General features: G+C 44.4%; 1 protein-coding gene across 1 annotated transcript in view; it reads left to right on the top strand.

The window, feature by feature from the left end:
* NVL (nuclear VCP like) overlaps nt 1-23,867 on the top strand; it is a 55,139-nt gene extending 31,272 nt beyond the window's left edge. Inside the window, exons 18-23 of the mRNA XM_053912526.1 lie at nt 1,943-2,042; nt 11,882-11,988; nt 15,898-15,974; nt 18,087-18,175; nt 21,785-21,855; nt 23,571-23,867. Coding sequence (XP_053768501.1) covers nt 1,943-2,042; nt 11,882-11,988; nt 15,898-15,974; nt 18,087-18,175; nt 21,785-21,855; nt 23,571-23,615 — 489 coding nt within the window. The 3' untranslated portion in view covers nt 23,616-23,867. The remainder of the gene's footprint in view (nt 1-1,942; nt 2,043-11,881; nt 11,989-15,897; nt 15,975-18,086; nt 18,176-21,784; nt 21,856-23,570) is intronic.
* The last annotated feature ends 3,847 nt before the right edge of the window (nt 23,868-27,714 follow it).

The raw sequence follows: 27,714 nt of genomic DNA, 5'->3' as shown, positions 1-27,714 counted from the left end.
GTATCCAGTCACCTACCTGCCGCAGAGAAGTCCGCAGCCGTGCAGATGACATCCCTCACTTAGGTTGTGTCTCCCTGGGATGTCCGCCAGCACACACGTTTACGTTTACATTCTAATGCTGGTGTTCCACCTGTTAACATTTCCACCTAGGGGATTCTAAAAATACTGGAAATCTGTATTCTTTTTTCATTATACAAGTTATATATGAATGTGTACTTAAGAAAAATTCAAATAAATGCAGGTAAGGAAAGTGAAAGTCTGTCTTTCCATTTTCTCTTCCCTTTAATTCTTCTTGGAGGGGTTACTTCTGCTAAAAGTTCAGTGCTTAGTATTTTTCACTCTAGAACTTTTTTCACAAACTTAAAAACATATATATTTTTTGACTTGTATATATAAATGTGATTATTCTATCTCGATAATTTTCCCATGCACTTAAAAACTTTATTTTTTAAACTTGCATAAATATGCCACAGTCTGGATATAGAATAATTTATTTGATAATTCCCCTGTGTTGGGCATTTACATCGTTTCCAGTTATTTCTCTTACAAACAGAACTGTAGTAAATCTTATTACATAGTTTTGTGCACGTGTGGGAGTATGTGAGAGTGTTAAAGGTAGAATTTCAGGTTAGAAGGTACATGCATACTATATTTTAAAAGCTAATATAAGTCATCCCTCACATAAACTACTAGTTGCATACCCCCAACCAACAGTGTGTAAAAATAACCGTTTTCTACATTTTTGTCAACAATGAATAATATCCAACTTTTAATTTTTGTCAATTATATTGGCAAAACATGGTATTAAATTTTAGTATTCATGTCCCTCATTATCAGCAAGGTTGACTGTCTTCAATGATCTTGTAGTTTGTATTCTGTAAATTGCCTGATCATATACTTTGATCCATTTGCTATTGAGATTTTTTTTATAGGAACTTTTTGTGTGTGGTGGAAATTAGTTCACTATCCAATTATGTGTGTTAGTACTATTTTCCCCAGTCTTACTACTTATCTTTAATTTTTTATTATATACAATGTTACAATTTTAATATAGTAATATTTATCTGCCTTTTCCTATATTGACTCTGAGGTTTTTGTCTTACTTAGGTAGGATAATGCTTTGTTTTTATTTTCACCCAGTAATTCCATATTTTTTTGTATCTAGATTGTAATTCCATTAATCTCCTAGCTGTTGGTGTTGTCTTTCCAAGCAGTGATAATAAGATGCATCTTTTTTTTTTTTTTTTTTTTTGAGAAATCAGTGGGTTAAACTCATTACAACCTCTGTACATAAAATTTATGTTAAAGAAAGGCAATTCATGGCAAAAAGAAGCACAGCACCATTTTGCTCATTTTCTCCACTGTGCATTGTAAAAACTCCCATAGCTAAGTGATTTGTCCCTCCCTTTACCAACCTCCTGACTCTTTCTCTTGGATGTTGCCCTGAGGTAGCTGTACTTTGTACTGTGTGCCTCCAGGAAAAGAGAAAAAGACTCAGTGTCCCAGGCGAAGCACCTGCTATGCTAGGGAATCTGATCTGGCGTCAGAAGTTGAGTCTAGATTTGTCCAAAGGGAGATTCATTGTGGCTGTTACGTCTTTAGTCTCAGGGACCAGAAAGATCTGAGTTTGCGTTTCATCTCCGCTCTCATCTAGCTGTGAGACCCTGGACCAACAACTCAGCCACCTCTCTCAGCCTCGGTTTCCTGTTGAAACTGTGGCTAAAATAATGGGATAACTGGGGGACACGGGGATGAGAACATGTTTGTATAGTGCTTGGCTGTTCAGTGATGACTAGTCAGTAAATGGCCATTGTTCTCTCTTTGGACAAAAGATTTCACTCAAATTAGCCAGTGTATTATTTCGTATGGCAAAAAAAAAAAAAAAGGTGATGTATTTTTCTTTTATTGGGGGCTGATGACGCTATGTTTAATTTCGTTTTAGACAGGGGCAAGTGTCCGGGTGGTGAATCAGCTGCTCACGGAGATGGATGGTCTGGAAACACGGCAGCAGGTCTTTATTCTGGCAGCCACTAACAGGCCAGGTAGGCCGGGAGTGCGTGCAGCAGCTGCGTCTTCAGCATTCAAAACCGGAACGGTTACACACGTTCTGGGAAAGGAAGGTTAAGCTTGGGAAATCCCTTTTGGATTTATAAATTGAAACAAAACCTTAGGAAGCTTTTGTGTAAGCCGTAGTAGAAAACATGGTATTACTGCCTGGATTCCATGAGTTACTTGTTTTTCTGCTCAGAAAGGTCTCTTGTTGGCAGAGAAAACACATAACATACACTTCAGACCACAAATTCACTGATGGGAATTTCTGTCCCATGGTTTTTCTCCAGCTTATAGGAAACAACAGTGAGACTCTTCATTGTATCTGAAGGTTAGAGATAGATTTTATTTGTTTTTAAAGAGAGAGGAAGGAAAGGAGAAAGAGAGGGAGAGAAACATCAGTGTGTGGTTGCCTCTTGCATGCCCCCCACTGAGGGCCCAGCCTGCAACCCAGGCATGTGCCCTGACTGGGAATCGAACCAGCAACCCTTTGGTTCCCAGGCCAGCACTCAGTCCACTGAGCCGCACTAGCCAGGGCCTGGAGATAGGTTTTTAAGGTTTGGTACTAGAAACCTGTCCCTAGACTTGTGTTCAGCTACTACTTAAAATAGTTTACAAGAACTCAGAGGATTTAGAAAATGGCCCCAAACTTTAAAAGTGCTGGAGGTGGCTTTTACTGTGGGCCCTAAATTCTCTTTGTATTGCTTAGCACCTTGCCACTTGCATGAGCCGCTGTGCCGTAGCTGCTCCTACACAGATGCTCGTGCTGACTGTCTGACCGCAGTGATACGGTAATTTAGTTCCTTACATGGACTTCTCATTTGTCAAGCTGATACAGCTTTTCATTTTTTCTAAGTTACTATGGAAACTAAAACCTCCATGAATTATATGCCATTTTATTGTAAAATGAAAAATGGTAAGTTGCGGTTGTTTATACTTCGACTCTGGTAATAAAGAAATGCTCTCTTTGGAATCAAACAGAACAAGTTTTGAGTCCTGCCAACAGCACTTCCTAGCTTAGTAACTGGTCTGACCCCAGCTGAGAGATTCTAATTCAGCTCTGACTCCAAGTACCTGGGGTCAGTGTCCATTCCTGTAAGTTAGGGGGTCAGTCCCCTCCCAGACCACCCCACCTCTGGTGCCAGCCACAGCAGTATCTCCAGGACACTCACCTCCAACCAGCCTGCTACAATCTGGGGATTCCCATGACCCTCCTGAAGTTCAGTGATTCTCTGGAACAACTAAGAGAACTCAGGAAAGCACTGTGTCCACAGTTACAGTTTGTAAGGGATACTCATAGAGGTAGATCTTCGAGGGAGCGCAGAGTTTCTGTGGCCTCTCTCCGTGGAGTCAGGGCACAGCACTCACACACACACACACACACCCTCCCCGCGCATCGCACATCACACGTCGCACATTGACGGGTTCTTTAACCAGGCAGCTCCCTGAGCATTGATGTCCAGTGTTTTTATTGGGGTTTTATTGTGCAGCCACCATTGATTGAATCATTGTCCCTGTGATTGAATTCAAATCTTCAGCTTCCCCTCTGCTCCCCAGAGGTCTGGGTCCAAGTGCCAGTCTCCTAATCCTGTGACTGGTCTTTCTGGTAACCATTCTGGTGCTGACTTACCTTGGGGCCAGCCCAGAGTCGTCTCATTAGCATAATAAGGACTCCTGGCACTCAGGGAATTCCAAGGATGTTTGAAGTGCTAGGCCAGGAACCAGGGACCAAGAGACCAAATGTATTCTTTATTATGCCACATCGATTTGTGTGTGTATTACTTCACCTTGCTAACCATCATTTCTTCATCTGTGAAATGAAGATAATAATACCTAATGGGCAGGACTGTCACAAAGGTTAAGTGATGTTGGCAGCCTACCACGGTGTGTGGCAAGTAGCTTTTCAGTGATTATCACTGTCACACGCAGTTGCAGCAGTAGCAGTAGGAGCGGTCTGGTTCTTAAAAACCACTGCCTCCCTCCCTAGAAGAAACCTTGAGGTCTCCAACCACCTCATGCCTTTCCGAAGTAGATAACACAGCTTTTCTAACAGATTTCGAGAAGACGGTCTTTGGTCTGCTCTCTGGAATAACCTTTTCTGTCTTTGCCTGCACTCATCATTGGTTGTATCTGTTTAATGTAAAAACTCCTTTAGTTTGATCTCTGTAGATTAGAAAATAATAGGTCTTCATTGTCACTAACTTTTACTTGAATCTTCTCCTTCAAAACAGTCCAGGTACTGTTTTCTGTGATCTCTGCATTCATCTTTGGATTCTTTACAGTGCTCCCGAGTCTCCTTAGTTGTAAAACACAGAACTGAATAGAATCGTCTGTGTTGAATTTAACCAGTGATGCAAGTGACAGGTGGAATCATCTCGTGGTACCTGACTTTTGTCCTTTCCAGTGTTCTTGAGTGTTGTCTGCCGGCCCACTGCACCTCACTCATCCCTTTTGCCCCGTATCAAGCCCACTGCATTGAAGGCCTACCTACGTTACAAACAGACCTTTTTCCACTTGCATTCGTGCTTCCTGGGCCATTCTGTTCCGTTGTACCCTATGCTCTGGCATGTGGTTGGGTTGTGAGTAACTTGTTTTCTGCTCAGCTTTAAGAACCGCGCCCCCCCCGCTTGCCTGATGTTCTGGTCAGCTATTGCTGACTGACTGACTCCTGCAATACTTAGTAGCATAAACTCGCCATTTGTGCTTTGCTCACATTTTTGAAGGTAAGGCATCCAGGAAGGGTTTGATCCAGGTCGTTCATCTCTGGCCCAAATGCCATCAGCTGGAGTGGCTGGGCCAGAGAATCCCCTCCCAAGGTGGCTTCTTCACATATCTGGTGCCTTGGTGCTCCTTGACATGTCTCTCACTCCCCCACACCAGTGGTCACCTCCCAGGGCCTCTCCTTCTGGCGTGGGCTTCCATTAGCGTGGTTCTCAGAGGCAGTGCCCACAGAGCATCTACCCACTCAGTGACCCCTCTGCTCCAGGGCTCAGTTTCTAACTAAACAGTAGAGGGAGCCTGGCCCGGGCCCCTGAGGGAATGGCCATGAGCACATGGTGTGAGAAAAAGAAGTGGAGAGGCACCCTCTCTTATGAGTGTCCTGGGCCAGCTACTGAGAACCACCTCCTGGGCAGGAAGGGGTTCACTCACTGAAGCCTCACAAGACGGCTCTGCTTCTCTCAGAGCTGTGCTGAGTGTGCCCTCTTTTACAGATGAGGAGACAGAGGCCCAGAGAAGCTGTGACTTGCTGGAGCCCATGCCTTAGGATGGTTAGTGGCCCCATAAACCTGGAGCCAGCACACCGGCCTCTCCCGCTGGGCTCCTGTGCTCCTGCAGGGCCCTTTCACCCACAAGAGTTCATTTCTCAACCGTAGAAGTGCTGTCTGCTGGTGAACGATGCAGAGGGGTGGTTACTGAAGCAGCGGCTGGTTTCTGCAAGGTCCAGTGTCTAACTGGGGTAATTGTTGGTTATTAGAGTCCTCATGGGTTCTATTTCTATATTTATATATCTTGCAGCGTCATTTGTGCTTCTTGTCCTTAAACTGTGGTGAACGAGAATTTTCGGAGAGGAGGTACGAGTGGGCTCCTCCCTGCCTTTGCCTTTCTTCCTTCTTTAATGGCTGCAAGCATTAGTGTTTAAATAAAACCAACCAATAGGAATGAGTACGTACTTCTGCATTACCAATGTGACAGATGATTGTCATGGGCACAAACCCGTAGGTAGAAAATCTATAAAACATCTCAAAGCCCCTCTGGTCAAGTTGTATGGAAGAATACCAGTAACTCGGGAGAAAACCAAGCAGGGTATATGGGTGGATTTCTCAGGTCCCGCAGACAAGGCATTTGTAACACATGACACTGAAACCCTAAATTACAGAGATACCAGGGCTGGGCTGGGAGGGAGATCTTCGGTTTTCTCTGCTTACCAAGTCTGTAAAATTGGGATCATCCTGTACTTAGCCCAGTCATGGAGAAGTAGAACACAAATCCTGATTCTTACAAAAAGCAGAAAGGGGGCGACTTGGGAATCCAACAAGGGAGATTTCCAGGTCCCGTCCTGTAGGTGTGGGGTTGAGGCTGGAAGTTTCCTCCATCCCACCAAGAACCTTTGGGCCAACAAAACCCATCCAGTCTCAGTCCCCCACGGGCCCATCAGGGTCAGCCGTGAACACTCAGCAGCATCCACATGGGGAGGACTTTCTTACCTGCCTGCCACATTTACCTGTGTTCGTGCTTATTCTCCACCCAGACCCGCTTACAAGAGGAATCTAACAAACAAGATAAACTAACGAGCAAAATAGAACCAGAGGCATGGAATTGTGGATCAGACTGACAGCTGTAAGAGGAGAGGAGTGAGGTAGGGGCTGTTTAAAAGAAGGTGAAAGGATTAGTCAAAGAACATACGCAGGACCCAGGGACATGGACAACAGTGTGGGGACTGACTGTGGAAGTGGGGGTGGGCTGAGCAGATGGGAGCAAAGGGAGAAACATTGGGACAACTGGAATAGCATAGACAATAAGACATTGAATAAATAATCAAATGACACCACAAAGCTTATAACAAGAACTGTGTTCTCTGCCCCAGCCCTCCCCATCCCCTGCCCAGGTGCAACCGCTTGTAAACTGCTTGAGCTGTTTTTCTGTATTGCCACCCTGTTTTCAAATAATGCGTTCAAACTGTTCGTTCTTACCAATTTCACACATTGCCCGTTAACTTCTTTTTCAGGTAGACGAAGGTTGTTTTCTTACGTTCACCCTTTCTCCACCTCTTCCTCCTCACCCCCATGCGGTCTGTTCTTTTCATTCTGCCCCCTGCCCCCAATTTTTTATGTTGAGAGTACGTGTATTAAAGCAAGGGACAAGTGAGACAAGGAAGGGCTTAGGTTAGAGGACGCCTAGATGGGGCTGCTTTGGCTCACTGGAGAGTCAGAAAAGGGGGGCTGGGCTGGGAGGCAGGTTCAGGGGGTCAGCCTGGAGCAAGCTGCTGCTGCCCTTCTCTCCCCTGGGTGCTAGTCTCATGGGGGCCCTGGAGTTTAGGAGATGCACGCCTGGGAGGTAAGAAGGGTGTGGGCGTGCCCCCGAGAGGGAGAGCGTGCTGTCCCCCCGCCCCTGACGTTTCTGTACAGTTTTACCCCAGCTTTGGGTCACTGCTCAGTGCTTATATTAGTTACGACTGTAAATATTTTCTCTGCTCACCCAGAATAATACCAGGGTTAGGTTTTCTTTTTCATCTGACCTTTTTATTCTTAGATGTAGTAGCTCACTTTTTTTCTTTTTCCTTGTTTTCTATGTTCCGTGTCTTCATCAGATGTGTTATACAACAGTCCGTTTTATTTATCTAGATGATGTATCAATTCCTTTGATGTTTTGTTTGCTTATTATTAAAGACTTCCCTTCTGGAGCTTTCCACCCTCCCACTCCAGTGTGGACTGGCTGCCTTCTGGGTCTGTGGGTGGAACGGCTGTTATTTCAGGACGTGCCTTTTCTGCTTTCCTTTGTTTTGCCCTCTGTTTCTGCTCTCATGTCTCCGGGTTTACTCTCTCATTTTGCTAGAGCCCATTTTTCAGTGGCTTTTCTGAGAAGGGTCATGTAGCAGGTAAATTTTTTGAGGCCAATTATTTGAAATTTTCTTTATTTTCTTTTCATTTATCTATTAGCAGCCTGGCTGGGTATAGAATTTGAATTGAAATCTTTTTTTTCCTGTAAGTTGTAGGCATTGCTTTTTTTTCTTTAAAGATCTATGTCATTCTTATCCTTTTTGTGACTTTATTTGCTTCATATGTATGCTTAGTACTTAATGGGTTAAACCTCCTGAACTGATCTTCTAAATTTCTTCTTTTCTCCTATTTTCCATCTGTCTTTATTTTTTTTTCCTAATTTTTGAGGTACTGAGTTTTAGAAAGTAAATGAAAATACTGTCCTTTCCCCATTCCACATCTGCTCTCTCTAAAGAGCCGTGACAACCCTCTCCACATCCTGTGCTACCCCAAGGGCAGGGAGCTCCTTGGACAAAGCATACCCCGAGCACACAGTCTAGTTTTAATCTCTCCTGCTCACATCTTTGCATTCCCTCCTTCAAACCCAAACTCCTGGTAAGGGTGTTCTCAGTTGAGGAACTCCCTGTTCCCACTTAATTCCCTGTATCGTTGGTTTAAAACACCCTCGCACAGCATACATCATCATTCAGGAAACCCACTTAGCCACACCAGCTCACTACTTCCTCTTCTGCCCCATAGGCATCTGTCTCAGTAGCAGTTCAGCATCCAGGAAGTGTCTCTGCCTTCTATATATGGCTCAGTTAAAAAAGCATTAAAAAAACTATATCTAAGCTGCTTCTGCGTATGGATTAGGTTTGCAGTTTTATAGCAGAGAATTAGCTCTAGTTCAAGGTCGCTATCCATTGTAAGTCCTCAGTAATTATTTGTCAGATGAAAGAGAAGATAACTTACAAAGAAAATATTTATTTCATTACTCAGCCACCTGAGCTCCAAGTAAAGTGTAGTTCCCTCACCTGTCTAGTCTGAGTGGCCTTGGATCATGGTTGAGTGCTGCTTGAAGGGAATTGAGCGATGACTTGATGCCGAAGTCAAGCCTGTATGTCTTGCCCTTTGGCGCAGTCCTGCCCTTTTAAAATTAACCTGGGCCCTGGCATCACCCCAGCTGATTTATAGGTACCCTGGTACCTAATAGAACTCAGTAACTCTTTGTTTAGTGAGTTATAGGCGAGACCTCCTTCTGTTTCACGAAGGCCGTCTGATACTGTAATAGTTTTCACTGGACATGCCGAGTGTTTGGTTAGTCTGAAGATCTAGTTTTTTTTAAAACAGCTTTGGTGACGTGCAACATACCATAAATTTTACCCGTCTCAAGTGTACGATTCAATGGTTTTGAGTATGTTGTCGGAGTTGTGCCGCCATCCCAACAATCTAATCTTAGAGCGTGTCCGTCACCCTGAGTGGAACTCTGTGTCTCTTGGCAGCCACTCCCCATCCTTCCCCCCACTTGGCAACCACCAGTCTACCCTCCGTCTCTATAGATTTCCCTCTTCTGGGTATTTTATGTAAATGGAATCACACAATATGTGGGCTTTTGTGTCTGGATTCTTTCACTTTAAGCAGTGTTTTCAAGGCTCATCCATGTTGCAGAATGTATCAATACTGCATTCCTTTTATTGCTGAAAATGGTTCACGTTGTGGGTGTACCACATCTTATTTATTCACCTGTTCAAGGGCATCTAGGCTGCTTCTGGGTCAGCAGAAATGACGGGATATTTCTCTCCATCTCATTGGTGAGTGAGTGCACTGTGCCTTGAAAGGTTTGGGATATTGGTGACTTAAATTGTACCTATAAGAATTGATGTCTTGACTCTGACCTGAAGAAATTTTTTTTATTTAATATTTTAGAGGAAGGGAGGGAGAGAGGGAGAGAAATGTCGATGCACCAAAGTAACAGCGATCGGTTGCTTTTTGCACACCCCCAGCTGGGGACCTGACCTGCAATCCAGGCAGGTGCCCTGATTGGAAATCGAGCCAGCGGCCCTTCAGCTCGCAGGCCGGTGCTCAGTGCATTGAGCCACACCAGCCAGGGCTCCGACCTGGGATTCTGTCACTGGCACCGTTGGGTAGGGAACCAGTTTGGTTGTACCAGGTGTAGTGCCAGGTGAAGATGCCTGGAGCTGTAGAAAGAGTCCGGACGTACTGTGTCACAGAGTTGCCAGGGTTTGCTAATGGACTGGACATAGATGTGAGAGGGTGGATCAAGCTTGACCACAGGTGTTAGGCCTGAAAAACTGAAAGAAAGAGTTGGCACTGACTGAGACAGGAAAGACAGTAGTGAGGCCCTGTTTGGGGCGGAGATGGGAAAGGTCAGGGTCTCAGTCCTACGTGTGTCACCTTGAAGATGCTGGTGCGTCGGTGGCAGTGTTGCGTGTGAGCCAGCCTCTCTTGCCACCCATCCCTTTCTCACTTCCCTTCTAGTGCTGGAGGTATTTTAAAGGGCAGAAGTAGATGAGTACGTATGCGTTCTAGAAAGGCAGCCCCTGAGGTTCTTGTGTTAGTGGTAGCTAGTTTCAGGACACTAATGAGAGACCTAGGCTTTTCAAACCTAGGTCACAGAACAGGAGCATAGCCATCAAAATGCCCCCGGGTCACAGGATAAGATATGCCGTCATGGCTGATGGCTGCCAGGGACAGGGGTCAGGAAGGTTTGGGGTAGAAAAGGTGAAGGGATTGAGAGGTACAAACTGGCAGTTACGAAATAGTCACAGGGATGTAAAGTACAGCATAAGGAATATAGTCAGTAATATTCTAACAGTTTTGCATGGTGCCGGGTGGGGGTACTGGCAGTACCGGGGGAAACACTGTAAAGTGTATGACTGTCTACCCACTGTGCTGTACGCCTGAACCTGATAGAAAGTAGTACTGAGTGTCAACTGTAATTGAAAAATAAAAAATAAAGCCACAAAGAGAGATTACTACAAACCTTAGAATGACTAACTAAAATTGAAAAGACTAACCATACCAAGTATTATTAAGGCCATGGAAGAACTTGAACTCTCATGCACTGCTAATGAGAATGTAGACTAGTACAACTAGTTTTGAAAATGGTTGGCCAGTTTTTACAAGTTAAGCACACACCTGCAGTGTGGTATAGCCACATCACTTTGCATCCCACACACAGCTATTTACCGAGGAGAAGCGAATGCCTGTACAAAGACTAACTCACGGTTATTCATAGCAGCTTTATTTGTATTAGTCTGAAAGTGGACACAAGCCAAATGTTTATCAGCAGAAGAGTGGAACCCTGACTGGTGTGGTGTCTTGTAAACTGAAAGGTCGCTGGTTCAATTCCCGGTCAACACACATGACTGGGTTGCAGGCCAGGTCCCTGGTTGGAAGCATGTGAGGAAACCTATCAATGTTTCCAGTTCTTTCTCCCTCCATTCCCCTCTGTCTGTCTGTCAATAAATAAATAAATAAATAAATTACAAACATACTTTTTTTAAAAAAACGGACGAGTAGGAAAACAAATTGGGGCATATCCATATAGTGGAATACAACTCAGCCATAAAAAGAATTAAGCACGAATACACATAACAACTTAGGTGAGTCTCAGAATAATTATGCTGAGTAAAAGAAAGTAGACAGTCCATACTGTATGATACTGCCTACCCAAAATTCCAGAAAATGCAAACCAGTCTGCAGTGACAGAACACATCGGTGGCTGCCTAGGGGTGGAGGGTCAGGGAAGGGCAAGGTAAAGGTTACCAAGGGGTCCTCAGTAGTTGTTAAGTGCAAAGTTCTCCTGAGGCCAGCATGTTGGAGACGCTCTGCCCTGGAGAATCAGATGACCCTTAGGTAAGCTGATTGGACCACGTTAGGTCTTATTCTACAGGAGGAGCAGGAGCTGAGGGAACTGACTGTATGTTTTAGGAAGTAGCTGTGGCAGCATTTTAGGGGGAAGTTTAGGCTGGGGAGGTGGACATTACATTTGGCCTTGACTGAGGGGTGAGGTAATAGGAGGCAGACTTGAGAGGATGTGTTTCGAGCCAGAGAGAGTGGGGAAACCTGCCTGGTATTTGAAGGGGGGTGGGGTGGGCAGGGGTCATTGTCTGAAATGGGGAATCCTGGAGGAGAGCAGGTTTGGGGCAGGAAGGTGGGAGTGGACTTTTTTCCTCTTAAGAACCTGTTTTATTGAGAAGCTTTTCATTTTAATAAAGTCTAATCTATTTTTTTCTTTTAAAAAATGTATTCTTCCCATCTCTCGTGTTAACTATACTTTTTTAAAGGTCCTATTTTATTTATTTTAGACTCTTCCCTCCCTTCTTCTCCAGATATCATTGACCCTGCGATCCTGCGCCCAGGCCGCCTGGACAAAACCCTCTTTGTGGGGTTGCCACCCCCAGCAGATCGCCTGGCCATCTTGAAAACCATCACGAAAGTGAGTGAGGGAGGTGGTGTGTGTGTGCGTCCGCTTCTCCCACCTTCAGTACAGACAAGTAGTGATTTCGGCTCCTAATCACCTTCTTTTCTGTGACTGTTTTAACTATTTGCCCAGCCTCTGTCTCCCGAAGGAGAAGATGAACTGTTTTCGATAACTGAAGAGACTTTTCATTCTTTTCTGTTCGCTTAACATGAAAGAGACACTGACATTTTTGAGCTATCACTCTGATCACATTTTCTGTTCTTGTAGATCTTTGTTCCTTTAGAGGAATTGTTCTCGGGGCATGTTTGAAATGGAGTGGAAATATGCAGTGGTGACAAGTAAATAGACAGAGGCTCATTACAAATACCCAGAGCAAAACAGTTCAGAGACCACACTGCTGACTTGGGTCCCCCATGGTGGTCACATACCAGCTTGCAAGGCGGCTGTACCAAACTGACTTCACCGTTTTGTCAAAACAAGCAGCAGCACATACAAAGAAGAAAGCAAATCACCCCAAATTCTACTGCTGTAAAATAGTTTGCGTTAACATTTAGTGCAGGCATCCTTCCAACATCTCTGTGCAGCCTGGGTGGCGGATGGCTGGTGATGGCGTGAATGGGCAGGAGGGGGAATAAAGCCAACACGTTATTTAAGTTGGAAACTTAAAAAAAAAACTAAGGGAATTATTAAAGTTCCAATTCGTGTTTCTTTTCCAAAAGAGATACTATTTCTAAAGTGTCACATTTTATAAAATATTAGTAAAAAATAAAGATGTTATATTTTCTAAAGTTATACCTTCTGCCTACATATGTTTTTGTAAGTTGGCCAAAAGTGATTTAAAAAAATGGCATTTTTAATGTTTAACCTTTTTGTTGCAAAGTTTGCTGCCTTTTTCTTCAATTCCCTAGATTGTTTTATGTACAGTTTCCTGTTTTTTCCAGTGAATACCTAAAATACTATGAGGAAAGTGGAATAAAGTCTCTTTGGTCTTGGTCTCAAAAGTCTGAAAAGAATAGTGAGTCAGAGCAACCTGTCAGCATCTTTGGGACTGTGAAGTTTCTTGTAGGTTCTGTTTGGTGTTGCTGGAAACGATGTGGTCGCAGGAGGCTTACCCTGTAAATGTCATTACAACTCACCCTTGTCTCAGAAGGCCGGGAAGATCATTCGATGTCTGCAAGTGCTTTGAGATGGTATTACAGTGTTTAAAGTAGTGATAAAAATCCCACTTAAATTAACTTAAATGTACCATTTTAACCATTTCTAAGTGTCTAGTTCCTTGGCGTTAGTATATTCATGTTGTGCAGCCATCACTGCTGTTCTCTCCAGAATTCTGTTCATTCTGTACCATGAAAATCGGGCTCCGTTAGCCCTGACCGGTGTGGCTCAGTTGGTTGGGTGTCATCCTACAAAGTGAAAGGTCGCCAGTTCGATTCCTGTTCAGGGCACATGCCTGGGTTACAGGTTCAGTCCCTGGTCCGGGCGCATAGGAGCAGCAACCAATCAATTAATTTAGATACCGAGAAGTGTGAAAGAATTACCTGTAGGCAGGCATCTGTGGGTTTATTTCTCGTGGTTGAATTTTGATTAAAACAGGGCATTAGAAAGCTTGAGGTAAAACTGTGTAGCAGCTCATGCACTAGAGCAAGGGAACATCCATGTGCAGTGTGACAGTCAAGGTATGTCGATAGTTTCTGGTGAACATTAAAGGGTCTGACAAGGGCTCTGGTCGAAGGAGGCAGCCTCTGCTCGCTAACCCCCACCTCCTGCTCAGGCTGGCTTGAGAACTCCAGGAGGCTGTATTACCAGGCTTTCCGGGCCTCAGGCGTAGCTTGGAAAGCCCAGATGTTTCCATACTGCATCATAATGAGTCCCTGTTACTTGTTCACCATCACTATTTTATTTTATTTTTTTAAAGGTTTTATTTGTTTACTTATAGAGAGCAGGGAAAGGAGGGAGAGATAGAAACGTCAATGTGTGAGAGACACATCAGTCAGCCTGCAACCACGAGCCTCTGGTTCACAGGCCGCCACTCAGTCCACTGAGCCTCACCAGCCAGGGCCGTTCACCGTCACTATGTAAACAAGACTTCCCCCCCCCTTTCCTTCCCGAATACAGCACAAGGTTCCGCCTAACCACCTAGAGACCAGATACTGGGGTTTTTATTACCAACTTAAATACTAAAGATTTAGAAACTTCCCCAAAGGTCCGCAGGCTTGAACTGTAGAACGCAGGTTTTCTAATTCTTGGTCCAATGTTATTTTCACTTTGTAGGCCTTTTTATTGAAGTATAATACATGTAAAAAAGTAGACATATCATTAAATGTCCAACTCCATGTTTAACCTCCGGATAAAGAAAGAGAACGTTACCAATTACACTCAGTGACAGGAAGGAGAATGGTGGTTGCCAGGGAGGGGCTGGGGCAGGAGGGAACAGGTGGGTTAGTGATACAGGCACACAAAATCCCACTTTGGGAAGATGAAAAAAGTTCCAGAGGTGGATGGTTGCACATAGTATGAATATACTTAATGCCACTCAGTTATACACCTAAAAGTGCTTAAAATGATCAATTTTGTTAAGCAAATAATCCCACAATAAAATAGAGAACAATAACAGAGACACAGATACTGCCCCTCCTGTCTCCTTCCAGCCACTGCCCACCACACCCCACTCTACTCCAGGCTAACTGACTAAATTGAAAACGTTTACATTAAAGGAACCTTAGGGATCATGCAGCCTGGCCCTCTAGTTTTACACACCACAGGAAGGAAAAAGGGAAAAGCCGGATGACTTTTTGCCTAAGGTCACACAGAGTGTTTTTCCCATGGTTATTTCCCAGGTCAAAGTGGATTGAGTGAGAAACACAACGTTCTTGAATGTTTGTTAGATGAGCATTTGCCGTTTATCAAATAATAGCAGCCAGCAGATGTACAGTTTATGAAATTCTTAAATGTGCCCAGCTGGCAGGAAAGGAGAGGGCGCCTGCTGAGCGTGGGCCAACAGGCAGGTGACTACACGAAGCGCTGGCTCCAAACCGCGTCCTGCTGGGAGCGCTGCTGTGCTGATATTTACAATACTCCCGTGAGGCTCCCCAGTACACCTTTATTCACTTTTTTCTGTGCTGCTGCTTAAACTCTTTTCTAATGTAATAATTGCTACGAAGACTATATATATGTCAGTTATGAATCAGAATAGTAAAGCAAATACGAACCTGTCATCTTAACTATGTCATACATTTTTAAATCACTAAAAACTTTTATTTGCCTCAGAGAGATACTAAGAATGACATTAAGCACATACCATATGTATGCACGATACTATGTTAGGTGTTGTGGGAATTCTCAGACTATTCTGATCTTGTCCTTTCTAGCATCTCTTGGTATTAGCTAAAGGGGAATTGGCGCCAAAGTCAGAATTACGTTTTAGGTGAAGGGTTAGGAAAGAACACATTGACCAGAGGGCTTTTGGCTTTTATTGTAGAGCAGTTTCCTGCTCATTCTGTGCTGGCCAGTTTCAATATTATTTCTCCCTCCCTAGCCAGCCAAAAACTAAGCAACACGCACATCCAGACTCAGTACTGCCCAAGTCTTTGTCACATTTAATCAGCAAAGGAAATGTGTTTCTTCACCTTTGGGAAGATTGAGGCGGTGGTTTTGTCCTTGGTGGTGGTTTGTTTTTGCTGCAACTGCAGGCACATTCTTTGGACTTTATAAGCATAAATTGCCTTTAGCTTGCCCAGGTTTGGAGCCTGCTTCTTAACCTCATTTCTCAAACTTGAAATTTGTAAAGTTCTTAACAACACTGCTCTGGGAGCCAGTTATATTCATGTAGTCAAGTAGGCAGCACTGTTTATTAAGACCCTATTAGGTGGAAGAGAATTGGTCTTTAAAGCCTCAGTGAAAAATCGTTTTTTCTCTCTCATTTAGAATGGCACCAAACCCCCACTGGACGCAGATGTGCTTCTGGAAGCGATTGCTGGGGACCATCGCTGCGAAGGCTACTCGTAAGGGTCTCAGGCTCCAGTTCCTTAACTCCCTGAGGCTCAGTTTCCGAGTGTGGAGTGAGGGGGAGTGGCGGTGTCGGGGGAGGGGGCTGAGTTAGGTGTCCTGTGGAGCACCGCTGCAGGCTCTGGCCCTTTCTCAGGGTGGGGCAGCTACGCACGTGGTGGCTCCGAGGAAGGGGGGGTCCTCTCCTGTTGGCTCGTGTTCCCCAGCTACCTTGACCACCTCTGCTGCCCTGCACACACTGTCTGTCTGTCCTTCCAGCATAGGCGTGACTGGTTGCCCGGTTACCCAGGTGCTTCAGCATTTACAAGAGGGTCATCCACAAGTGTCTCATTGTCCAAGGCTCAGGATTCATTTTCACAGCACACCTACCCGTGATCATCCACGCAGCCTACAGTAAAAGCAGGACAAAAACGTTTCTGCCTTCAGAGCTCATATTTTTGTAGTTTCTGTTGCTTTCCTCATATGTTTTTAATGAAGTTTGTTAACTTTCCCTGTTTCTGTGTACAGAGAAAAAAGAAACCCAAGTTTAACAGAGGAAGACATCTCCTCTGGCTTGTTTGAACAGCTCTGTTGATTGTCCACAATATACTTGAGGTTCATGCTGTTCCTGAAGGGCAAAGCCAAACAAAGGGCGTCCTCAGGCCAAGTGCAGCGAGGCCTTCAGGGCCTGTTACTCAGCAGTGTGAATGCACCTCCAAATAGCACGTGTACCGGCGGCACCGCTGGTACTTGGTAGTCTGCAGTCCTGGTTGAGGACTTGGCATAACCATCTCTTTAACAGTGTGGTTTCCCTGGAAGCCACGCTGATCATTTCTAGGGGTGTGGTTTGTCTCCAGTTTTTCATGTACAGACACCTGGGGCTCTGAGTCCCAATCTTTGATCAGCCGCTCCAGCAGGCCCAGGAGAGATGCTACGCTCCAGGCCGGAAGCTGGCTCATTTAAGAAGCAGTGAAGGGGAAGTGGTCAGTTCCAGGCAGGGGTGGGGGGGCAGATGTAAAAGCTCCTCCTTCCCTTTAAGGAGGATATATTTCTCCCCTAGTTGGGAATTGAATCCACACCAGTCTGTCATTAAATGAACTTAGTACTAAGGAGACTTAAGTGAGTAGTTTACAGCTTTCTGTGCTAAAGTCTGAAAAGATTTTCTGTGAGTAAGATTTTCTGTTATACGTACAATGTTAATGTAAATGTATCCACATGGACATGCTCTTTGGATGTACATTTACATTGCTGAGTTTACCCTGAGCTAAATCTTTTGGCTTATATCATGTGGAGTGTTCGTGTTTAAAGGGTTAGAGTTGAAGGTGAAGGGTGGACGTTTTGGGTTTTAATGTCACTGTCTTCATGGTTTGAGAGACACTACGGGACTGCCTGTCAGTGGTGTCCCTGCGCCAGTGTTAGAGTTGAAAGTACGGAAGGGAAGGACTAGCCCAGCACGTACGAGATTATTAAGTGATGTTATAACCCTGATATTTACAACAGAAGCATTAGATTCAGTTAATAATTTAAACTCTGTGTCTTTAATTTTATGTGTCATGTGGATCATCACCATTGTGTGTTAAATTGGGCTGATGTTCGGAAATAAGGTTTTTGTCCCAAATTCAAACTCTTTCTCAAAGAATCTCCAAGAACTTGATGGTGTAATGTGATGAAACGCCCGTCAGCACCAGTGTCGTTCATCGATTCATTGAACTCAAGAGTCGTGTGGGCTCGATGCATTATTACACAGGATCGTTAAATGGAGGCTTGTTAGTTCTTGTCCTATTTCAAGTAACTAGGATGAGTCCCCTTACTTGAGCTTGAATCAAGTGCATCAAAGACTTGTCAGCCTTCGTGTTTTCCCTCTTTGAACACAGATCCATAAATGACTTTTATAGAACTTGGTTTAGACCTTAGGTGACATAGGAATGGGCCATCAGCATTTTAGCACAGGCTGCATGGACGAAAATTCACAGTGAAGAGTCTGTCAGTCTCGAATCAGTTTCTCCCACCTTTATTGGTCAGTTTCTTTTCTGATTGTTCAATATGTGACGTAAAAGAAAATTGCTCTCAGACTTCTTTCAAGTCTAAACAGTACCTAAGAATAAATAAGAACCCTTCTTTTATTGCAGGGGCGCGGATCTCTCTGCTTTGGTGCGGGAAGCTTCTCTGTGTGCCCTGAGACAGGAAATGGCAAGACAGAAAAGTGGAAATGAAAGAGGTATGATTCTCTTCAGAATCTCTCAGTTCCAATCAGTTACCACTCTGGGTATCTAAAACCACTTTTGACCTAACATATGACCATTTTCTCACGTCTGTTATTTATGATATTAAAGCTGATATTTTCTAATGAGATCTTTAGAAACGTTTCAGAATATAGTATACCTCTATGGCTGACAGTTATAATTATAGCAAAGTTATTTGGTACCTTTCTAACAAAAAGTATTAGATCTTTCCTTATCATATTCAAATGCTTGGACTTAGGCAAGTGGGTCCATTCACTGACTTCATCATGAGTTTGGTCTGTTTATCAGTCTTGGGAAACCTTTTCATTCTTTTGCTAAAGTAATATCTACTTTCACAGCCTAAATTGGACTGCTTAGAAAACACACACACAAGGAGAAATGAATATTGAAATAACCTACCATATAGGTAGACTTTCACTTCGAAATACAAAATCGATATGTGCTATTATGTGACTATTTGGGGCCATCTCAACAGCTTTGCAACATTCTTCACATTTGACAGTGTCTTCATATGATTTGTGTGTAGCCAAAAAGGATTCCAACCAGGTCTTCTACAGAAACAGCTTCTGCTTGGTTCCTGTGACAATGAATTGTTTGATCAATTGCAATTTACGGCTATTCTTTACAGTACTTGTAGAATTCCTAATTCAAAAGACCTGCCTTTTCCTCTAAATCTGTACTTTCATTTAAAGTTCAAGTCTGTACTGAGCTCCTTTTGTTCAGCACATTTCCAAAAGATACCTTATTTTATTTGTGCTGATTTTTTTTCTTTTCCCTTTTGTCATTGTCCTCCAAGAATTTAGAGCAACATTTTGCTTACAGCACAGCTGCACGTGTGTAGTAGCTCGGATTTGTCAGCACACGTCTTAATCACGAAGGCTCCGAGTTTTCTTTCTTGTTCAGTTTTAAGATTCAGTTACCGGAACTTCTTTTATTATAACCTATTTTAAATTCCTTTTGGAAGTAAGTGAGATATAATTAGCAAAATTAGAATATCTTGTAAAAAACATGGTTTGTGGTTTAGTACGCTGCCCTCTCTGGGAATGTGTTCAGTAACCAGAGATGAGCAAGTCGTGTAGCTGTGCGTGTGTTGGCTGCTACTAGTGAGTCTGTTCGGACGTTATCTGTAAACGCGTAGAACAGGTCCTGCCATCACTGCTTTGCTGCAGGTGGCGTTTCCAGTTGTCTGTCCTTGGGGACTTTACATGTGCTCAGCCTAGATTATGTTTCAGTTATCTGAACTTCTTTTATTGTGATCTATTTTAAATTCCTCTTGGAAGTAGGCAGGATATAATTAGCCCAGTAATTTTCAACCAGTGCACTGCAGGAATTTTTAAAACATGCAATACCTGATTACTTAGTCAGGGGCACTGACCTCTCTCCCCTCAGACTGTCAGATAAAACAGTGACAGCAGCCAGCACAACAGTGGCCGTCCGGTGTGAATGCTCTGTCTTGAACCATGAATATACAGGTCATATAATAGAGTTGCATATTACCGGTCACATGGCATAAACTTGCATCTGATTGGTTAATTCTTGGTACCAGAAATCCCTCTATACAAGTGTAGGCACCTGATTTTTTTTTTAAGACACTTCAGAGCAAGAAGGGTAGGTAATTTCTATTATTTATTTATTTATTGGTAAAGCAGTCAAAATTATACCATTTTTTGTTAGATCGGCAAAAAACGTAATACATTTTTTTGGTGTGCAGCAGATTTTTAGTAATTAGTTTATGTGTGTCATGAGATAAAAGAGGTTGCAAATCGCTACATTAGCATCTTACTGAGACTTAAACACCATTTGCTTCCATTCAATGTGTTCAGCTACACATGTTATTTTGCTTTTAGGTAAATATTCTGTCCCTGTATCTGTGTAGAAAGTTTACTGTTTTGAATATAAATTATCATGTAAGTTGTTATGTTGATATTGTAAGCCAAGCCCTACTTACATTTAGTCGTTTGACTGCTAATACTTGAGTAATGGCATAACCTCATAAAGAATTAGAACCCCTTTCTAATCGAATGTTGTGATATTATCTACGTATTATACGAGGTGAGGCAAAAGGAGGTTTACAGTTTATATGGGAAAATAATGATAAATAATACAAAAAATAAACTCCCATACTCCCAACTGTAAACCTACTTTTGCCCACCGTGTATATTATACTATTGTAATTCCACAGCATCTGATCGTGTGTCTGCACTCTTAAATGCTGTGGAATTCTACTTTCTGTTCCCAGTTAAATATATTTGAATTATCTTAAAAGAGAACAATGTTGGTTCTTCATAAACATCGTTATTAAGGTACACAGTACGCACAGGGCCTGTAAAGGGTTATCTGTGTAAGAGTGGTAGGTCTCTTTGGGTGGTACTGCGTTAAACTCTGGTGAGCAGAGGGTGGGGCACATGGGGTGCCGGTCAAAGGGCACAGACTCCTTGCAGCGAGATGGATGGGTTACAGGGTGTAACCTTCTGCACCATGAATGCAGTTAGCAGCACTGTGTTACGGACTGGCAAGTTGTTAGGAAAGAAGGTCTTAGCAGTTATCACCACCACGCGGAAATAAAGGTGATCGTGAGCGGGGACGGAGGTGTTAACTGACCTTCTTAGGCTCATCATTTTGCAGTGTGTGCCTGTATCGTGTGGTCACGCTGCTTCCCTTAAACTTTCACGTGCCCACAATATCTCAGCAAAGCTGGGAGCTAATAAACAAGTAGAACACATGGACTGTTTTTTAAAGGAATAGGAATCTCTCTCTAATTAAAGACAAAGTACTTTTTATTTTTTAAAAAAGATTTTATTTATTTATATTTAGAGAGAGGGGAAGGGAAGGAGAAAGAGAGGGAGAGAGACATCAGTGTGCGGTGCCTTGCCAGTGCCCCCCACCGGGGACCTGTCCCACAACCCAGGCATGTGTCCTGACTGGGAATTGAACCAGTGGCCCTCTGGTTCACAGGCCTGCGCTCACTCCACTGAGCTACACCAGCCGGGGCCAAAGTACTTTTATATGTAATTTGTCCCAAAATAAACTTTTGACTGCTGGTGGGAGAGGATAGCACTAAAATGTATGACATAAAACTTAGGCATTTCTGTAAAATTAAATATGCTCATAAATATATAATTTAAATTAAAAGGAAAAAGGCTCTAAAAAATTGATGAACAGACTATATTTGGTTCAGAACAATATTCACTGTTCTGAAAAAGACTAGAACCAATGTCATCACTGATTTCCTCATTGTTCTTTTTTTTATATATATATCTTTAAGATTCTATTTATTTTTAGAGAGGAAGGGAGGGAAAAACGGAGAGAGGGAAACACCGATGTGCAAGAGAAATTTTGATTGGTTGCCTCTCTCACACCTCCCACCCGGGGACCTGGCCCACAACCCAGGCGTGTGCCCCGACAAGGAATTGAACTGTAGATCCTTTGGTTTGTGGGAGGGTGCCCAACCCACTGAGCCTCACCAGTGAGGACCTCGGTGTTCTTCTTGAATTCTTGGAAGCCTCTCGAAAAAAACTAGGTTAGAATCACAAGTAGCTAGCATGCTATACCCAGATGTGTATTTTTGTGCATTTGTTCCACAGGTGAACTCAAGATTAGTCAGAAGCATTTTGAAGAAGCTTTCAGGAAAGTAAAATCATCTATATCAAAAAAGGTAAGAAATGCTCTTAAATGTAGAGAGGAAAGAGGCTAGAATTTGGACAGTAGACAGGAATTCATGAAGATAAGCGAAGTGACCGCCTCTGTGAGCGCCCTTGAGAGATTTGATTGGCGTCTGTCTTAGAGACTGGAGCGCAGACAGCGACGTCCTGTGTGTGCTGTTACGGTCTCAGGGTTTTACTGAGCCTCATCCACGAACTGTTGGACTTGCTGCGCCCTCTTTCACGAATAGCTTCTTGTCTTCTTGGAGCTAGACTGTGCACACTAAGCACCAGGGACTCACCCATAAGTTTCAGGAAAGTAAAAGTATCTTCATCATAAAGTCAGAAAAAGGTTAAAAAATCCCTGTGACTTTTTCTCGTGTAAAATGCCGGATCTTTCTTGTTGTTGCTTACGTTGTTAATATGTTGTTGGCAATGAGTTAAAATGGTTACTGTGCAGTGAAGTCAGGCAGCATTTGGATACCCTTCATTTCCAGGCTCATGGAACTGGCACCCATCTGAGCCATGAGACCCTGTCCCCGGACGCCACTGCCATTTCCTGTAAATCGTTAGCCCTTCGTCTCCCAGGCTCAGTCATTCTCATCACGATGCCTGACTGAAAACCGGAAGTCAAAGTCCAGACACGGATCTGGAGGCACGCTGTGTCCCGTGCCCCGTGTCCCGTGCCTCCAGTCTCGGCCTCGTGCTCTGAGTTATTAGCTCTATGACCGTCTCTTTGCCGACATAACCAGTTAGGGGTTTGGGCAGGCAGCGGTAGCCTTTAGGCCCATGAGTTGCTTACTCAACTACAGCAGCTTTTACTGATGATAAAAGATATAACTTACCCATTTTTTGGCAGAAACCTCAAAACTTGACCATGCCCTCTTGGCCAGGAAATGAGGAAACAGTTGCTTTCATACGCAGCCAGTGAGGTGTCAATCCATATAGCCCTTTTGATGGATCAAATTAGAATCACAAGACGTTGGCCCAGCAACTCCTTTGCACGATTTTATTCTCAGAGATACACATCAGCATAAAATTATCTGTTGTTTGGAGTATTGTGTATAATAGTTAAAGATTGAAGCTCTGAATGATCATATGATGAATTCTGTTGTAACTATAAAAAGATTGAAGAATATCTCTTAAATATATATATTTTTTAAAAAGCTGGAATCATGTATGATATGCCACCATTTATATTAAAAAGAGGAAAACTGTAATTGAACAACAATAAAAAATTTTTTAAAAATGAATATGGAATCACCAGGTAAAAAGAAAAGGAAAAGATATTACTAGTGCTCAAACGTATATGCAGTGGAAAATCTAAAAGGGTACATTGATGGGGGGGCAGTGTAGGAGAGAGCCTTTTTCCACTTTACAGCTGTTCATAGATTAGAAGTCCAAGACCAAGGTGTCAGCAGGGTTGGTGTCCTCTGAGGCCTCTCTCCTTGCAGATGACTGTCTCTGTGTCTGCACGTGGACACAGACACGTGCTCTGTGAGGGAGCTCTGTGCATGTTGGCGTCTTAATCTCCTCTTATAAAGATGCCGGCCATATTGGATGAGAGCCCACCCTAACGACTTTGGTTTCACTTAATTACCTCTTTAAGACCCTGTCTCCAAGTGTGGTCACTCTGAAGTCCTAGGAACTCAACATATGAATCTGGAGGGACACAGTTCAACCCTCAACAGTGATCAGCTCTCTGCTCTGTCTTCTCCCCACTTCTCAGGATCAAGTGATGTACGCAGCTCTGAGGCAGTCCCTGAGCCAGTGACTCCTGCAGCCGGCCTGGGGGGAGAAGTGAGACCGCACAAGCTCTGAGCTGCCACTTTCAGCTTGACAGATGTGGTCCCTTGTAAGTGTTCTATTCTCAAATTAACAAGGCCAAGTTGGAGCTGAAGATCTCTTCCCGTCTGGTCCGCCTTGTGTGGGAACAGCCTACCTCCTCTTTAAGAAAAAAAGAAATTGAACTGCCAAAATAAAGTAACTGATACCTTTTATAAATAAAGTTTTTATTTTGAAACAATCTCAGCCGTACTATGGACAAGTTGCGATTACAGTAAAAAGCACGTTCTTCCCCTGAGCCATCTGAAGGAAGTTGCCAGCCTTATGGCCCACCACCCCAAACACTTCCTGTGTGTGTCCCTGCACACCCCACCGCCATGGTCAGGAAGGGGGCCGTGACCCTGCCGCCCTCTCACCCTCAGGCTCCGTTCCCATTCCTCCGGCCATCCCAGTAAGGCCTTTCACAACAGAAGTGTCTAGGCCAGATTTAGCTCTGCTATTGGTTGCTGTTTCTTGTTAGTTTCCTTCAAGTCTGGAGCAGCCCCTGTCTTGCCTTTGACACTTGAAGGGTACAGGCCCGCTGCTTGGTAGAACACATCCCTCAGTGTGGATTTGTCTGATGTTTCCTCTCGATGGGACTCAAGCCCTGCATCTTTGGGAGGAGTATCATGAAGAGATGCTGTGTCCTCAGTGTGTCCGATCAGCTGATGAAGGTGGTTCTGCCAAGCTTCTTATACTGTAAGGTTACTTACTTCCATAGGGCGGTACCGGAAACTGTAAACAGTCCATTTCTCCTCCAACTCAGGTGTTCCTGTGTTTTTAATGTGTTACCCATTGCTATCATTATGTGATGTACAAACTGCCCCGGATTTGGTCGCTTTGGGAGCACTTTCACGCTGGTCTCTGGGTACCTTTGATGAGTCCCTGGCCGACACTTGCTGAGGGGTCTGTGCCGTGTCTGATCTCATTCCTCACTCACGGTGCTGCTCGTGGCGTATTCTGGGGCTGGGTAGGTGGGTTTGGTCACCTAGGTTTTTTCCTTCCAAGATTTCTACTCCACCTCACTCTATACAAATTGTTAACAATGCTACTTTGAAGAATGTAATTGATAAATGGAGAAAGGACAAATACACAAAGACCAATCAGATAAATAAAACTCCTTTTCCCCCAAGGCGCTCACAGAAGGATACAGACATCCGAAGGTAGTATGACAAGGCCCAGGGACGGGGCAAGAAGAGAAGGGTGCCTAGGACTGCAGAGGAGGCATCGCCGAAAGAGAAAGCTTACGTGGGTCACGTCCTGGAGACAGGTGATGGCGAGTGAAGGGAAAGTGAAAATGTTCGCCTGGCAAGTTTCCCTAGACAGCACGTGGGCGCTGCGGTCTGCCACACTGGCGGGCAGCCCTTGCCCTGAGAGGGGAGGGGGACAGCAAAGTTTGCTCCCAAGAACTCTTTCTTAGGTGTGGAGGTAAAAAGTCCACGCTGTACTATAGCCGAGGCCATTCTGTCTCCCAAGACCGCAGTAAGTCTTGAGATGGAGAAACTCCAATCCCTTAGCTTCCGTTCCCTCTCTGTCCTCCTCGCCTGCTCTTCCTCCCACAGACCATCACCCAAACTGGAACTTGAAGTCGTCAGCAGTTCTGCTTGTGATCAGTCATGTGTTACTTAGAAATGTTTCTGACGTCTGTCCCTTCCGTTGTCCCAACAGACACTGACCTAGTTCAGGCCATCATCACTCTTCATAAGGTGTACTTGGCCACCTAGTTCATCCGCTGTTCCAACCGCATATGCACTGAAAGCAGGGCTGCCTTTCCAAAATACTGGGCTTACCATCCTTCAACAGATGAAACTCATTAGACTAATTACATGTGGACTTTTGCAATCTGACACCCACCCACCTTTGGCACCCGTCCCTTCCCCTTCCCCTTCCCCACCCACCCTGACTGGGTTTATTACCATTCCTGTGAAGCCTGAAGTTCTAGCCTTTGCTCACAAGGTCCCCACTACCTGGAGTGCCTCCTGCCTGCCACCCAGACACAGGGCCCGCTCCTGGGCTTGAAATAGCGCGTTCTGAGAAGCTGTGCCCAGTCGCTCTGCGTGTGCACTGACGCGGGCCGAGGCTCTCAGGTTAGCTCAGCTGCACTTGTGTACCAGGCTGGGATCCTCCAAGATGGAGCCCCGTGCATTCTGACATCTGTGGCACTTGACACGTAAGAACAAAATACCTTTGTGAATGCACAGCTGAGCCCTCCCATGACACAAAGCACATTTAATGTTGGGGGAGATTTTTTCTTTAAATAGAAGTTTACAAAATTAAGGCTTTCACATTTCATGGTTCACTGAGGCTGAAGAAAAACTAGGTCATTTTTAAAAACCTGCACTAAGAATTTCACTTGCACTTCCTCCCACCCCCATTAAAATGGCCTGTCCAAATGTTACCCAAACCAACACTGCTAGTAACACCGAGTCCTGTTGGGCAACTCTTCCAAATTTTCTGTCTTGGCGCAGGTGATCGTGGCATGGGACAGAGCGATCTTAGTCCTCGTGGAGCATCCCTGGCAGCTCCAGTCTGCCCGCCGTGGTGTGCCGTGTCCAAACTCAACAAACACAGCGTCCTGGCCCCCCTACCTCCTCGAGACCAGGGAGCTGATTAAACAGCGTGGATAACGTCGTCTCATCCATCTCTCCTGGTAAGTCACTAAGGACTGAAATTCAGTTCGGAGGGTAACAAGGGACCTGCGGGCCTGGTGTTGCATTTCCTTGGGTGTTGGCTGACTTGGGTGCTCCCTGAGCAGCCTGTTTATTAGCGGTCCTTGCTGTCTGCTCCACAGTTGTGGCTTTTTTCCCCCTTGTTAGCAAAGGTAGCATCTCAAGTCATTCAAGGGCGAGCACAGTGCTTCAGGCATCATCAAGTCTTGCTCCCTCATCCTCATCGTCTTTAAAGCCACAGTAACAACCCATGCCCAGACTAAGGAAGCAAGCCATCTAGGCATCTCTTCGGTTTTTAAAAAAAATTTGTCATTCCTATTGTTGATATAAATTATATGGTTTGGTCTGATATCCACCTTTTGGGTTAAACTGTTGGAGTAGCCTGAGGCTGGCGCAGTGTCCCCCAGGGACGGAGCTCTGGGGAGATTTGATGCAGGTTTTTGTAGTTTCCACCCCAGGCACCTACCAGACTGGGACTTCTTGGCTCCCTGAAGAGAAACCAGCAAAGCTTGGGAGGTATCTAGTTACCCCAAGAGCCCTTTGGTAGCGATACCTTTCCCCACCTGAGGAGCCCCTGCGTTTGCTCAGAGGAAGCTGTTTCTAAGAGCTTGGCCTACCTGCGGGTTCTCTAGAACAAAAGCTTTAAAGAGGAGATTATATGTATGTATTACAACTGAAATTCTAATTATCTTCTTCTTTTGCACGGATAGGAAAACCTGCTCTCCCACTCTGGCTGACCAGGAGTGTGCCTGGTAAGTGGACAAAGGTTCTTCTCTTCACACTCCAGGAACTTTCATTCCGTGAACTTTCTTCAAATTAATATCGCGGAAAGACACGAGTTTCACAATAACTAAGAGCTTCAGAAGTGGAGATGTGGTTCCGGGAGCTATAGAAATGCTGCTTTGTGGCATATAAGGAAGCCTATTCGGTACATTAAAAAGCCCTACCTGAAAAGGGCATCCAAAGCTAACTGACTCCGCAAACACTCTTGGGCACTTACTTCCCGTGCGCTTTTTTCCTATTGTCTTTTTTATCATCCTCAGCTCTCTAGGAACTTGGATGTGGAACTAATGTTCGGAATCTCTAATCCTTTCTTGCCCAACTCAGTTTGTAGTCCTGCTGAGATTCATTTATTCAAAGTGAACTTATTTGCGCCCACTTTCATTTTACACCTTGCCCAGGTGGCCCAGCTTTGGAGCGTCAGTGCTTCAGCAAAGTGTCAGGCTCAGTCATCCTTGCCCGGTGGCCTGGGGTGGGGAAGGAGAGGAGGGGGGACTTACAAACATGATTCACCAGTACGTCGAAACTGGGTTCTTCGGTTTGTGTTTGGGAAAACTGAGGCTCAGAGAGGTTAAGCAGCTTGGCCTTGGTCACACAACT

The sequence above is a fragment of the Desmodus rotundus genome, chromosome 10, assembly GCF_022682495.2.
Source record: "Desmodus rotundus isolate HL8 chromosome 10, HLdesRot8A.1, whole genome shotgun sequence".
NCBI classification, from domain to species: domain Eukaryota; kingdom Metazoa; phylum Chordata; class Mammalia; order Chiroptera; family Phyllostomidae; genus Desmodus; species Desmodus rotundus.
This window is presented reverse-complemented; position numbering and strand designations above follow the sequence as displayed.